The 15954-nt window shown below is 41.4% G+C and overlaps 1 protein-coding gene across 1 annotated transcript in view; it reads right to left on the reverse strand.

The window, feature by feature from the left end:
• mymx (myomixer) overlaps positions 1-14301 on the reverse strand; it is a 28792-nt gene extending 14491 nt beyond the window's left edge. Inside the window, exons 1-15 of the mRNA XM_020601204.1 lie at positions 13801-14301; positions 13145-13234; positions 11804-11947; positions 8932-9078; positions 8224-8415; positions 7549-7632; positions 7197-7315; positions 6980-7094; positions 6814-6891; positions 6597-6712; positions 5335-5497; positions 1754-1890; positions 1550-1646; positions 942-1091; positions 532-681 (exon numbers count right to left, since the gene is read on the reverse strand). Coding sequence (XP_020456860.1) covers positions 532-681; positions 942-1091; positions 1550-1646; positions 1754-1890; positions 5335-5497; positions 6597-6712; positions 6814-6891; positions 6980-7094; positions 7197-7315; positions 7549-7632; positions 8224-8415; positions 8932-9078; positions 11804-11947; positions 13145-13234; positions 13801-14301 — 2283 coding nt within the window. The remainder of the gene's footprint in view (positions 1-531; positions 682-941; positions 1092-1549; positions 1647-1753; positions 1891-5334; positions 5498-6596; positions 6713-6813; positions 6892-6979; positions 7095-7196; positions 7316-7548; positions 7633-8223; positions 8416-8931; positions 9079-11803; positions 11948-13144; positions 13235-13800) is intronic.
• Positions 14302-15954: the final 1653 nt, after the last annotated feature.

Here is a 15954-nt window from a genome sequence, read left to right on the forward strand (position 1 = left end):
AATTTCCTCCATCTTTAGGAAGCTGCTTTTCCCATTGGAGCAGGAAGGATGCAGAAGGGGGACGGATGGATAGATGGACCAATAGAACAGCACGAGAGGACCGGACCAGCCTACAAGGGCACATTTGAAATTGTATAAAAACAACTGAATGGAGGAGGACAGCGTTCCTTCTCCTCCTGTAGTCAGGTTGAACGGTTTTGCTGTTGAGGTCAGGGCTTCAGATAGAGATGGAACCCAGAGCTCTGTAAATTGCTTTATTCGATGGTCTGTTTAGTTATGATAATAAATGTTTGAAAATTGATATTCGATTCCGATTATTCTTCATAAAAGAACACGCTGCAGCCCCTAATCATGAGTGCATGCCTACAGCACAGGCTCTGGTCCAGCATAAAGCTTCTCACAGTAGGAAGGGAGAACTGATCCAAAATCACCAGGCATAGCCATAAATTTCACCCTAAAACTTCAGTGGTAACTAACTTGTCTTAGTAACTTAAGAGAAGTGCCCCTTGTGAGATATTTCATGAATCTTACCCGAAAGCCCAGCTCCTCTGAGGCCTGCAGAAACACAGTATTCCTCTGGTGCCTCCTCCGCAGCTCTTCCCATAGGACTTCCAGCTGGCTGAGGAACTCCTCAATCTTGGCACTGCCTGGATGCTGTGCATGGACCAGCCCGCGGCCTTCCTGAGGAAAGGGCGTTAAACTGGTGAAAGCATGTGATGACTAGAGGATTTATATTGGAAATTATAAACCTAATTTGAAGCACTGGGTAACTAAATCTCTCTCTCAGATTAAATGTCAGGTCATTATTTGATTAATATGCAAACCAAACCTGTCAAAGTGCCCAGTTTGCAAAATATGGGGAGTGTCATCATTCAAGGCATTCATCCAGTGTTTATGTTTTATTAAAAGAAATTGTGAATGTGATGTGTGCCTCAGCTTACCCTTTTGACAACCTCTATCCTGGCTCTGTTGGTGAGGATTTCTTTTTCCAGTGCATGTTGACACTTCCTGGCAGCCTCCAGCCCATCAAAGCTGGCAATTGAACACACCTGTGTGGCCATGGACACATTTTCTTTCAGCCAGGACAGAGTCTGAGATGGGATGGGGGGAGACAAACAGGTAAAGGGTTAAAAAGATGGAGAGTTTAGTCTCTGATTGCAGAACAGCAGAAATGACATTTAGCCACCAAGAGCCACAGTGACCAGAATCCAGGTGATGCTATCCAGTATGACCTTTAAACCTACCCAGCATTTGTAAAATGAAGTCAAGGCAATTATTGGAAATGAAACACTTGATCAAGCACAAAACAATCTAGTCTCTTTTAAAAATGTGGCATAATGTCTGTGGCTGGTTAATAACTGATGTGTACAACTGACAATACTGACTTGACAATTCATAGTAATGAATTCTGAGGTGGAGGTCACTGGATATAATTCAAGATGAACCTTTTTTTCTGTTAACACATGTTCTTTACAGTACAGAAACAGTTTGGAAGAGTGATATCTGTTATGAATGGAAATACAAGTGTGCCTGACAAGGGTCAAATCACCTTGTCAGCAGACACAGTGAACTTCTGAAGCTGCATATGAAGCTGTGGGTGGCCTCGCGGGGTGGTGGCAGGCTTGGGCTCTGCTCCAGGGTTTCTGCTGCAAAGAAAACACAGACATGACTCCACTTACATAAAGACCTCTCATTATGTAAGTCAGGGAGAGATAGAGAGAGAGAGAGAGGGAGAGGGAAGCCAGGGTGTCACCTTTCCCCCTTCAGTGGATGTCTGATGATGACATCATTTGCACAGGCAGTTTTATCTCCCATGGGTAAAGAAGTGTGGTTCACCGATTGCTGCTCCTGGCTTTGGCTGCTTGGTGTCCTCCCATATTTAACAGGATTCTGTGGACAAAAGAGTAAAAGTTTCTGTAGGCAAATCCAAAAGATCAGCATGATGACATGACTAATGTTTGCTTTTTTGCTTCCGTCATTGAATAAATGTTGACTGGATGCCTAAACATCTCAGATGGAGGATTTAATATTTTGAGCAGACTCTGGACAACGAGGCACTTCTGTAACTCACTGTTAACCTGAATGTTACAATGTGGCTGGAAGCTGGACAACATGAACAGCTGCCCAGACTCCTGCAAACGACACAAGACATACTTTCTTACAAAGGTTGGCTCAGTAAAATAATCCTGACTAGGCCATAGATACTAGTTTGACAGGATCAAAGTTTATAATAAAAGTAATGGTGCCAACATGTGCTATACCACTCTGATGACTAAAAAGAGCCAATGCATTTGGAAATGTAACCCTTTTTAAATTCCTATCCCCAACTGTCATTACAAAGCAGCAGTGTTTTTCAGATACTGATTTCCATGGCCATCCACTGTGTTCAGTACAATGTGTGTAGTTTTTAGCAGGGTCAGTTCTAGAGCTATAGAACTTGCATACTATACTGTATACTGAAACACTGTATATTAAAGGCGTCAACAGTCAGTAAGTCCATCTGCACCACCATTAACCATTTTTAAAGGTTGGCCAAAATTCTGCAGCAGGGTTTCCCATGAGAACTACACATCTCTGGACTGTTACAGACACACAGTGGGACAGACAACCTGCTGCCCACTGCAAAAGGTTGTCCAGAACACTGTGCTGCAACAGGGGCCAACATAACAATGCAAGAATGCACATATGGTGCTAAGAAATATTACCTATTAAATTATTTTTTTGTCTTTTGAATATTTAATAAAACTGACATCTCTGTTTAACTATGCGTAAATGCTGTGTTCGTTGTTCTAAATTACATAATGTTGTTTACATAAAAACAGAGCAGGCACAAGTAAGCTCTCTGCAACAATCAGCAAGGCAAATATGCATCTGTTAATGCTTTTGGGTTAAAAAAACCTGCATCTGCTGAATTTATACAACAGCAAAAAGCACATTAGGGGCCCATTTATGTGTTAAAGCTGTAAAATTGATAGAATTGATAAGCACCGCTAATGTCTCTGCCACAGATATTTGCTTCTGTCCTTCATCCTTCACCATGGCTTCCACTGAAACAAGTTCTCACTCGCTCAACATCCCTCTCTGCCATATGAAAAAGAATTATGTCAACCACAGCAAAAAAATTTAACTTATGTCTTTTTCAATGGCACTCTGTGTTTTTAAGCCTCATCCAACCATTTCCTATTTCAGCATGTCTGGGAACTGTTGATTCTTATCTGTTTTCTAGTCTCAATCTCCTCTTGCCCTGTGTGTCTTTCTGCAGTGTGCTATGAAGTGATGTCAGCCAAGAACTATTACTTAGCACCAAGTCCATCTGTTTCTACAGCCTCAGCATGTGGCTACAATTAGCCAGAGAAAGAGATGATAGCCATGTTTACCTCCAGAAACATGCCACTGCTAACACAAACAATGACATATAGGTTGTTATGTATGTACTTTGTAAACATACAGACACTAAAACATATACAGTTAACTTTACTCAACTGAGTCTAATTCCACCATGACAAAAAAACAAAAGTGTATATGCAAGCACATGTCTACAGGCACACAGAGTGCTGTCTACCACTACATCCAGTATAGAAATATCTGACAGTCATGACCAACCCACAGATGTGCACCTGCACATCTTACTCTTAAAAACACTGTAATAAATTTAATGTAGCAAGAACCTGGAGTTAAAGTGCTATGAAAGTATGTGATCAATTACTTTTACTGTTCAGCTGGTAGTTGTGAGTAGTACTGAGTTTGGCCTTTGAACTCTAGGAGTGTCTTAATAATCCTGCCATAGAGACTAACAAATGAGCAAGTTGAAAATACCCACATTTCACACCCTCACACACACCAATCATGTAAAACCCTCTACATCTCTTTGTAATGTCCTGTATCTATTGTCTTGTCTTCCATGTCCTGCTCTGCTTGTTAACTTATTTGTTTTGAAAACAAAACAACAACAACAAAAAAGACTAATAAAAGAGGCTCCCACAAACTGTGTGTCCAGGTGCCATCCAGCTCCCAGAGCAATAAAGATTACTAACTGCAGTGCAAGGGCTCAGGACAGCTATGCCAATGAGCTCAGCTACTCTGAGAGAAACAGTTTAGCCAGATTCGTTGCCCTGACAGGCCCCTGTCACAGGTGGAGAAGCCACAGGGCCGTTAAGAGCATGAAAACGCAAGTAGGGATATAAACACAGAAACACAGGGAGAATAAAAAGAAAGAGTGATGTTTTCTCTCCTTGAGCATCTGGGAACTTTCTCACTGGGCAAAATGAGGTCAAAGGCTCAGCAGGGACTTCAGGGTCATCAAGAGGAGATCCGCATTGCATTATGGGATACCTCTGGGGTGAACATAAATAGCCACTGTGTTTTCACTTACAGACTGTAAAGAGATTTTATATGCTAACTTAAAAGGCTAAATATCCACATAATTACTGGTTTTAACACACCGCATACTTAAATTTCTGGATACCCCCACTTCTAAAAGACACTAATAGCATTTCCTCATAGGTTTCTGGGCAGTGAGGTTATTATAAGAGCAGCCACATGATCAGTAAAGTGCTGCTAGGCCTCCAAGATGAAGAATGTCATGTCTGAGGAATCCCCATGCTCTGCACATTATCCACTCAACCTGGACTGACCCACAGTTCATCTGTTAATATAGTATTAATCCTGTGACTATGTACTTTTGCAAGACAGCTTGAAAGCCAAAATATCATTCTACCATAAAGTGAATTTTTTTGTTGAAGGGAAAGGATTGTGTATTTGCTCTGGCCCACCCTTGAACCATGTTGTATAGTCATAGCTTGACATTTTTCATGGAAACTTATGGAATTCTTGTGCCAGGGTAAATAACACCTCTAAAAGCTCTTCCTGCGATTCCTACAGGGCATTATTCATAACATTTGCAGACTGGGGTTCTTGTAAAGAAACAGAGCAGGGTAGCTGGGAAACAGAGAACAATTACAGATTTCTGAGTTCTCTACAGTACTGGGTGGTGATTTTTAGAGCCAAGCTGGTGTTCATTCTAACCACGTGATCAAACACCAGATGATGTTATTAACTGAAACTAACTAGATGGCGAAATAGAAAAGTAGCAGAACAGAAACCACTGCTCTACAGAACATCTGAAAAACTACAAAAAAGCTGTTATTTAGGAAAAACCCGCTTAAAGTGTAAACCAGGTATTTTCCAAACCAAAGGACACCATGCGTCACTTTGTGCAGCCACAGATGCTGTAGCACTGGAATAAGCTGAGCTCATCTTAAAGTAGCTCTGATGCTGTTGTTCTCTCCCGAGAGCCACAGTGCAGTAATAGAATGAAATACCAACACTACTTACCACACAGCCTTTCAGACGATTCTGCTCCTCCTTTACCTCCTTTCCCATGATCCTTTGTGTCTCTGTTCCCACGCTGCACTGGGGTTCTCGGGCTGGTGTCAAGGGGTCAGCATCTTCCCTAGTGAAAGTGGAGCCAGAGGGGCAGAGTGGGGTGCTGTCATTTCTGCAGGAAGAGCAGAGCATGAGGTTACTGAGGTGCTGACAGCAAGCCCATGACTCAACTCCAATTATGGCTCTTTTCTACCAGTGTTTGTGTTGTTTGGTTTAAAAAATTATGAACGGCAGCTGATAAGACAGACGAGCTGATGTAATATTTGGACCTAAAAATAATCCACCGACATCAGAGGTTCTCAGCCTGAGAAATATTTGGAAAATAGGAGATGTTGGAGATGGACTTCTTAACTGTGGACCTCAGTTAAACTCTATTCACAACCTGACTCTATATATGCCTCAAAATTCACAGATGCTTCTCAGAATATCATTGAACATTGAATTATTATTTCATGATATGGCACATTTCATAATGCAGGCTGTAGGAATGTGACAAAACTCAGTAATTCAGTATGAGCCACAGGGGCTGAATCACAATTTCAATACTTGTAGCTTGGTTCCCAGTTTATTACAGCATTTAAATGTGGCTGTACTAAATATTTCTTCTGTTAGTGTAATGTTGTAAATGTCAGGATTTGTATTATAGGCTATTAAAGTCATGATAAAATTGCTTCACAAGTACTGTAAAGATGACAAAATATGGCTGCAAACATGTTTTGTCATGGGTTTCAAGACTATTCATGGTGACAGCAAGATTATAGAATATTCATAATGAGAAGAGAACAAACCACACTGCTAACTTGACTCGGTAAGTAAAAGCATTATTTACCCCGTACAGCAATCAAACAAATGGTCGATTTCCAAAACAGTGCAGAAAAATGAATATTACAAAGTGGGTGATGAGTGATGCTCTGTGCATTAGCTGGTCTCCTGTCAGCCAGATAGACTGGTCCTTCACTTTGTTTATCATTTTTCACTGACTGTACCCAAATTAAACAAAGCTAATCAAGAGCAAGAAAAAAAAACTCTTTATCCAAAGTTCATTTTAATTAGTAAAACTGTTTCAAGGCTTTGCCGATGCAGACTTTAATGTAGAGTATGAGCAGAGTAATAACAGGAAAATAGTTCAGTGGAAAACTGTGGGTGAGATGATGCATGATTTTCACGAGTCCACCAAAGTTATTGGCAATATGCTTGGCTTGCTGTCTTACCTGAAAACCTTCTGAAGATGCACCCAGCAGTCTTTCACCTCACTTTGCTTCTGTTTGACACCAGCAGCCAGGGCAGGATGGAGATTAGATAGCTGGGACACACTCACATCCAGCATCTACCACACACATGCCTGTAGTTTAGGTAGAGAAAGCCTCTGCAACACATTCTCAGGATCTGACCGAGTGGGGCTGCTTTAAGTGAGAAGGTGTTTCCTACCATGATCTGACTGGCGATGTCACGGATTTCTCGGTCTCCCAGGCTATCTGGTTCTTTGGAAGCAGGTATGCTTTTCCTCTGAAACAAACGGCATGTATCAGAGGTGAATACATTGTGAGAAGAAACACTGTAGAAAAGAAACTGTTAAACTGACAAGAACTTTTACCAGGTTGTTAATAGCAAACAATGTATTATCAGCCTGCTGGTAGAATGAGGACACCTCCAGTGCCAGCTGAAGATTTTCATGGCAGTTTTTTAGATGAGACTGGGCCTTCAGCCACCTAGACACACAGCAGACGACAGTACAGATAAGTTCAGTCTTCAGTTCATCTTTAGAATGAAGCTGTTTCATGAAGCAGTTCAACTTAAGGGACAAAGTGTACAATTTATTGATGTGCTTCCTCCTGCTGGAGATGTTTTTGCCATCTGTCTTCCCCTGTTTCTCCAGTTTTAGGGCCAAGTAGTTGATCTCCTCATGGAGGTTGCTGTATAGCTGTTCATCCTGCAAGGAAACAGGGGAACACAATCCAACTATGACCTCAGCTATCTTTACCATACGCCCTGGGAGACACACTACAGACAGCCATATATAAATGATTGGTAATATAAACCATTAACACATGGAAATCTGCATACTTTTACATAAAGAATGTTGTTTAGCATGTATAATGTATATTTAATCCATGCTTGGTTAATTATTAATAGTTCTGCTTCTTGCTCCTTTACAACTCTCACCTGTTTCAGATCTAAAATTCTCCGGGTCAGCTGCATTTTGTCAACATTCTCCCCTAGGACATTCATCAGAGACTGCTCTTCTTCCTGGTGACACACATAAAGGGTGTTTATAGCCCCTGTTTGTTAGGAACCCAAACCACATTATCCCTGCTACCAAGGAAGAAGCTAAACAGAACTTATGGCACAGAGGAAAGGATGAGAGAAACTAAATGAAGAATATTATCCCCTCTAAGGATAGATGTGTTATAGACTTTCTAAGAAACATCCTCCATAACATTCCCACAGATTCACTGTCAGTCATCAGTTCACTGGTGCCTTACATGGTCATGAACAGAGCGATAGCACAGGCACTAAAACACACTGGCTGTTTGATAATAACAGGCAGATGTTTCACACTGGTGAATATACACACTTGAGGATACCAAGCTAGTTTCCTGTTTTAGCAGCAGTTGTTTGTTGTGTCAGTTACCATGACAAATATTAATAAGAGCTCTAAGCCGACTGTTTTTGGTGTGAAACTTCACAAATTGTTGAAATGCGAAGGTTTACTCAGTAGCTTAATAAAAGTGGCTTTGAAAAGGATGATTAAAGGCAGCAAATATACCATTTGCACCGTCCATTACTTGTACTTCTTACACTCAGTATGACAACAGAAACAGAAGGGGTTTTTTTTACCTTTTCTTTAATCCATGCCTCCAGCTTGTCTACTTTTTTGTTGAACTCCTGCAGGTTCTTAGCTCCACCCAGGGCCCTTGTCTGATTTGCAGCCATCTGTTTCAGGGTCTGCCACTGGTCCTTGAGCTGGCTAAGCTGCTTCTTTACCAGATCAGATGTGGGGTTCTGCTTACAGGTCAACTGCTCACCCATCTTTTGAAAAAAATAAAAAAAAGGATGTTCATATGAGGTGTAGCCCCAAGACTAACACAGAGCGGTGGCTGAGTATATTTGACACCTCCAGCCTCTCAGAGTCATTTGATTATGTGCCAGCCAGCTTCACAAAAGTTGGAAAGCTGCCATTCATGTCTTGAATATAACCTTGAAAATTCTGTCTCTACCCTTCCTGGGCTGTCTAATGTCAGGGAAGGTTAATTATCAGCAATGTACCATTTCCGAGCATTTTTTCCTGAGGGGGAAGTATAAACTGGCTTGACAGAGTCATCTGGAACACTCACAGTCTGCTTTTCTCTCTGCTCTGTGAGACCATTATGTTTTGTGTTAGGTGACTTGACAGACTCTTTTAGCACCATAGACAGATTAATGGTTTCATTCACATCTCCATTACACTTTAAAAGGCTGAAACAAACATTTCATTTTGGATGTGGGTTGTGCGGCTGTGCGTGTTCTGACAACATACTATAGCCTTGTGTTGATTTATTTTGTTACCTGGTTGAGTTGAATTAGAGTGTTCTCAAAGTCTTTGAGGTCTCTCTGAAGAGTTTGTGAGGCCTCCTCCCAGTCCTGCAGGGGGCAGCGCTGAATATTACAGCCCTCTTTCAGATCCTGTAGCTTGCCTTTGATCCATGCCTCTGCCTACAACACAAACAGACAAAAATGTTTAAGATGTGCTTTACACTGTGCACAGCACCCAGCACAGTCAGACACTTGTGTCTGTTTATAGACCCAGTTCAGCCGTTTGATAATATTTCTTGGTTTAGAGTGAAATTTGAGAATGCATCAGCTTCAGAGACCTGATGTAATATAACAACTGAGAATGGCTTAGGAGCATTTACATTTTAAAAATAAATGTCTACAGTGATACTTCACTAAGGATGTGCAGTACAAAGTGCATGGCCTTGCAGTAACAGTCTGTGACCATAACTGGTTTGTCTCGGAGTAAAAAATGAAATGATGCCATAATGTACGCCTGGAAAAAAAGGTGGCGGATAAATATATTAGTATGGATCAATATTTCACATTGCAACATGACAAAATTATTTTCCGATTTCTATTGCAGGGTTTTTCCTATGATATTTATATCTAGAGCTTTCACACCAAAGACTCATCTACAGCCCATCAGCTGTGCAATCTCTGCAATCTCTGTGTAACAATAAAGCGACAAACCCATTGGTAAACAGTCCTAATTGAGCTGATCAGGTGAGCTAACAGGGAATGCCTTATTCCCTGGTTTAAATGATATGGAGCCTCAGACACATCAAGAACATCTCTTAGTTCTCCAGTTCTCCAGCAGAAGTTTCTCTTGGCAAGTGCCTGGACTCCATTGCATAAGGCTCTGTGCTGCAGAGCTGCCCTTTCTAGCAACATTTGTATGGAGGGAGAACTGCAAATTAGGTGGCCAAAGTCAGAAAATGTTGGAAAGTACATTGTTTTCTGTGGGAAATCAGTGACTCATGCAAGACACTGATTCCCCACATGGGGCTCTTTGCAGAACATTGAATGGATTAATAAATCAACTCAGGTTCTTCCACTTCTAAGAATGATCCTAAATGCAGTTAATCAAATCAACAGACCTTTATTTTTCACTGTGTTGTGTTTGTGTATTTTGCAGAAAGTCAAATAATGGTTAATTATTATAACATCAAATAATTATTAACCAAGGAATTTAGTATGACTGACACTGAATAATAAATTCTACAGACACCCTTCTTTTAAACCAATAAAACATCAAGACCACACATGACATGAACATTAAACAACGCTGTTTGAGATGAAAATGTGATGTCACTTCTCCTCTGAGAGGCAGTTCATTAACTTTACGAGGCCCCCGGGGCAGTGGAGGTATTTCTGGGCTGAACAGAAGGAAAAGGGCTTGACACAACAGGCCTGCCCCTATCTCCTCATACTGCCTCCCATGGCATTATGATGACCTCATACAGGAAGTCTATCATTCCCTTGTTTCTTCCTGTCCGCTCTCCACAACAATGGTCCGTTTATCAAACTGTACAGTTGGGCCTTAGTCTAGCCACAAAAACTAGAGACAAATGCATGCAGTTCAGACTGTAACAGTGCTTCTGATTTCTTGTAAAAAAAAAAAAAAAATCTGTGGCCACACAAGACATCACCACTGCAGTCAACACAGAACAAATTTCAAAATAAACTCACTGAAATCACTATTTTTCAGAGTTTTTCATTTCTACAAGTTCATAGGAACCTAATTTGAGTGTTTTAGCTGAAAAACGAGGTTGGCGTGTGTATATATTTACACTTACATAAAATGTTTACCAGCAAACCACATTGTTAGCCTCTCTAGTAATGCAACGTGGCCCTGAAAAAAACTGTGGAAGTTGAAGTTTTTCTACTTTATCGTGGAAATGAAAGGTGAAATGTTTTGCAAAGCAGCCTCAGGAGACAGATGGCCATCAATGAACACATGCTTTTCTGTGTGGTCACCTGCTTTGCTTTCCTAACTTTAAGCATTAGGGGCCTTTAATAACGCATTTTCATCAGCGATAGTAGTCCCTGTAAAATCCCTGTAAAACAAGCAGGTCCCCAAATATCAAAACCTCTGGCTATTTAAACCACATTCTCAAAAAAAAAGTTAAATAACCAGTGACTGTTTCCTCTACAAGCAGCAGAACTGCAGGCTCCACTTAAGAGCAAAGGGGCTGCAGAGCTTGTTAACATTAATGACGTGTTACAGAGCAGCTTTCAATGCATTCACACATCATATGTTTCCCGCAGCTGACAAGTCCAAAACAATTTTTTTTTATTACAGGAAGTAAACAGCTTATCACTTGGAGGGTTGCTCAACAAAGGTCTGACAGCAAAGCCAACTGCTGGACAAAATGTCCCTCAGCCAAACTCGCTGAGAAATGTCCTTGTACTCCGCAGTGGATGCAGCGCTAAGATAACACAACCAGTTGTGCTGCTTGGCTGAGTCTCCATGGGCCATAGGCGTGAAGAGATGGAGCCAAACAATGATCTCATCCCTAAATAATTACTTCACTTGTGGCGGTTTCCCCTCCCTCTCTTCCCTCAGCAGAACACAGCTCACACAGTTCTCGAGACAAAATAAGAACCAGTACATATTTTGCTCTCCTCCCAGGGTCATGCAACAGGCGGCTTCCATTCGCATTTCATCTCAGCAGTGTAACTTATGACATAAACCCACCCCAGCTTCTTTGCATATAGTATTTGTGCATCAGAGAAGATGGGAGATTCTGTTAGGTTTGATTTTAAAATGATTTAAAATATTTCTATCTGCAAAACACAGATTCTGGAAAAGTGAAGTGCTTTTTATGATTCATACATATGCAACATGTGACTAGGTGTTTGTTATGTGCATGTTACATTTTACCTGCAGTACCTCCTTGTTGAAAAGCGAGTTGCGCTGAGTGAAGATGTCAGTCTGGGATGTGTCTGCTGCTGACACTTCATTCTGTGTGCGTAGGTGACTGTCTTTCCTTGGAAGTGCTTTTTTCTGTGATTCGGACACTGAAATCTATGAGCACATAACACAGGCAATTAGATCATTAATATGATAAAACCTGAATTTTTGCCTCTGGTAAAACTTTCTGTATATAAAAGTACAGCTCTTCAGCTACCATCACTTCAGAATAAAGGGATAATTAAGCGTCCATTAATATTGATTAGACCCTGACCTGACCCTTTTTTCTCTACCAACCTCAGACATTTCCAACATGAGCCAGACTGGTCCCAAGGTACCTCTTAACAAAAATCTAGTATCAGCACTGGGACATGAGCACGAATGGTACAACATCACTAATGGCTAAACATTCCTACTGCTGTCCAATCAGGAAACATCTGGGCACATGAAGGAAGCAGGAACAGAGAGACCCCTGACATGTTTTACTGTAAACATATTGTCTTTAAAAGTAAATCATGTTCACTCCTTCATACCTCAACAGGTAAAGGCATCACCACCTTTTCAAGTATAATTATGGCCATTTGCATGAATAAAGTATAAATGAAGCAAAGCAAAGCATCATGGTTACCAAATAAGGGATGATGTGAATGATTTCTGTAGTTTTTTTTTTTTTTCGTCCCAACAGGGGAAATGAGACCATTGTTGCGTCACTGTGTTAGTATAACCAGCCTCAAAAAGGACTTCAGCAAGTCCTTTCTTTTGTTAACATCTTCCCTGACCTAATGTTTTCCAGGGAGCCCTGCCTCTGCACAGTCTGCTGTAAAACAGCACTTCATCCACAACACACATGGATGACTTCAACAAGGAACAGGCCAAATCCAACAGCCCACTGACTTTAAACAATATCCTACAATATACTTCTACTGTTTGTCTTCTGTAGACTGTTTCTTTAATAAATTACAGTCAAACAAGAGGAAACAATCAGCTATTGGTAACTGGTTTTCCACCTCTGTGTATCATTGCTGCGAAAAAGCCTATATCATATTAAAATGTTAAACCTTTGCAAACATTATGACTTCCTAAACTCCAAGAGTTTCATCAGCTCCACAGTCAAAGACCCCATTGCCTTGCAACAAAACTGAAAGTAAGATGGGAAAATAGAATTATTATCAACAGGAAAATATATAAAATGATTTTAGGCTGAATATAACACTTACTTTTTAAATTAAACACCTATTTACTGAAGTAAAAACAAAGCTGTTGCTTTTCAGCAGCTATTTTTATTTAGCAGTTAACTAGCTGCATCTTTACCTGCTGGATGGATTTCTCTCTGTTCACTTTCCCCCCGGTGTGTCCGTTCGTGGGCTGAAAGACATTGCTGCTGTCTTTTCTGACTAACACCTAAGGAAAAAAAATTATGAGTCACTTGCTCGACTCCTGCACAGGAGATAATTATTAAGGCAGTCAAAAAAATAACTACAATTTCCAATTTGTATTTTTATAGGACCTAGTGCACGTGCCTGTGAAAAATGTCATAACTACATAAATGTTACAAACAAACATTTGCATGAAAAAATAAATAATACATTGCACTGGGTTTCATTTGTCATCAACAGGCCCTTGTCATAAAAATATTTTATTATCATACCTTAAGTAACTAATTAGGCTTTTAAATCACTGTGAAAACCTTTTGGGTTCTTCAGGTTTGTTGCCTATATGGTGAAATGTTTGTTCTGTGTGATGTAAAATGTCGATATTTTATGCTGAGACTGTGCTTAATTTCTTTGTTTGTAAATATCAGCATTTTTGTTTATAACATTTAAAGTTTTAAATTGAATTTAAATTTGTATTTTTTTTATTCCAGTGCATTCTAATTGTACTGCTATATTAAAGCAAATCACATTTGTGTGTGATACTTATTATTCCCTTGCTTATTAGATTTGAATTAGTAAAATTGTGTACTGTACCTTCAATTGAGAATTGGGCTTATTCTCACAGCTCACTCCTACAATCCTGGGCAGATGTGGATCTGGCGCGCTGGCAACATTATTGTTGTTATTTTTGTTTTCAGACATGGACCCTGTGATTGAAAGCTGTGCTGGTCCCACTGCCTCCTTGTTCTCTGATCTTTCTTTACTTCCAGAGATTGTGATCTTCTTGATGGATCTCGAGACAGCAGAGGGAGACGCAACGTTCTGGTTCAGGTGGTCCTCTGCTGCCGCATGCTCTTGGTTGCATTTTACAGGAGCTACCTGCTTGACAATGGGTGAGACAAGACAGGGGCCATGTGCACAGACCTGGGGTTGACTGAGGTAGAGCGAGTTCAGGTTGTGCTGTATTGTGCAGTTATCCAAACTCTGGCTCTGCAGATAATTCTGTGTAAACTCCTGGCATTTTGGCACAGCGGGGGTTGACAGCCTTGTCCCAATGGTGAAGGGCTGCACCTTCCTCACAATGCTTTCAGACATGACAAGTGTCCCAATAAGAAAACAAACCAAATTAAAGTCCCAGTGAGCATTGAAAAATGTCTGTCACATTCCTTTGTACACTCTTCTCACTTAACAGTTGTCCAGTCTCTTGTCAGCAGGCAAGTGGAGGGAGAGCTCAGTTCTCCACCTTCTTGTGCATATTGAGAATGCACAGCACACAGCCCAGGATGGCTTCCTTGGACTCCTGGGATCGAATGCGGTCCCAGACGTGGCGCAGCACTGTGCCAAGGTGGGCAGCGCCTGTAGAGAGGCTTCTCCTGAGGAACTGTGCCACTGAGCCTGCCAGTCTGAGGAGCCTGATAACCAGGGACCGTAGCAAGATGAAAACTGCTGGCATGCTGCCTGACTGTGCTGCACAAAAAAAGGAAAAAGAAAGCTCAAAAAGGAGGGGAAAAGAGGAGGGTTGGTTAAGAGAGGAGATGAAGTCACCACCTCTCCACTCTCTCTCCCTTTCTCTCCGTCAGGAGCGACAGAATGGAGAAGGGGCTGTAAAGCCTGGCTGTCAAAGCTTCCCCTCTGAACCTGGACAGAAAATCTGCCCAGATAAGAGGCGAGGAGTAATGGAGACCTCTGTCAGACCTCTTCAATCACAGCTTTTCCTCTATGAGGTAATATCCTCAGCTGAAACACACTCACACCCACACTGCCTTTACCTTACTTCCACATTAAAATGCAGAGAAATTCAGTCAGACTTTAGGTGTTCTGCTCTGTTCCTGTGCAAAAATTGCAAGACAAAATATGGAAGATAAAAAGAAAAAAAAAAAAACCCAGGGTAGTGGCTAAAATCTGAGGAGAGAATCAGCTTCAGAGGATTGTGTTAGCGTGGTCTTTCCAGGAGTGAGAGTGCTTTCCTCAGCTATTAGCCTAGTCTTTCCCCCTCAGTGAGGAGCAGTTGTCACACAGGCTACAGCTGAGTGGAACAGAGCATCGCTGTCGTCCTGCTCCTTAAACCTCAGAGCTGCTGGCATGACAAGTGTTGGGGGAAAACAACAGTCAAGCAGATGATGACCCCTACCACTCCTTGATGGTGGCTAGGGTTCAACAGAGCATGTGTTGGGCTGATTGACTGGAATGGCAGGGGTGGCGTGTGTAAGTCAGAGGAGCAGGGATTACTGAGGAGGGCAGGCAGCAGAGAAAATATTTGCACGGAGCAGAGGGGAGAATCTGCTTCCACTGGTGAAAGCTTTTTCCAAAAAAGGAAGTCTCACTCTTCACTCTGCTGCCCTCTGACGTGACCCCTGCACCTGGTCGAGAGGCACCCAGTAAAATTACCTAGCCTAAACATTTAGAAATGGAAACATTAAAGTTATGTATTTAATGGTTTGCTCTTATATGACTGTTTTATTTAAGTGGAGTTTAAACAACCAACAGTGGGACAGCAGTCACTACAGTCACTCAGCAGGGCTCCATATGACAAGGGTGGCCCTGGGCTCTACATGGTTAATGATGCTTTTAAAAGAGCTCTGGTTTCATGATGAAGTCATCTAAGGAAAGGTTTTAATGTGTTGCAGCTTGAAATCAGAGATAAATTCTGAGCAGGATGGGTGGTGTTCACGGACGGGTGGAGCTCGAGGGGTTTGGTTAACGTTAAGATGCCATTTCCACATATTGCTGGGTGTGATTCATGTGTGC

This window comes from Monopterus albus, unplaced genomic scaffold (genome assembly GCF_001952655.1).
Source record: "Monopterus albus unplaced genomic scaffold, M_albus_1.0 scaffold3.1, whole genome shotgun sequence".
Lineage (NCBI taxonomy): Eukaryota > Metazoa > Chordata > Actinopteri > Synbranchiformes > Synbranchidae > Monopterus > Monopterus albus.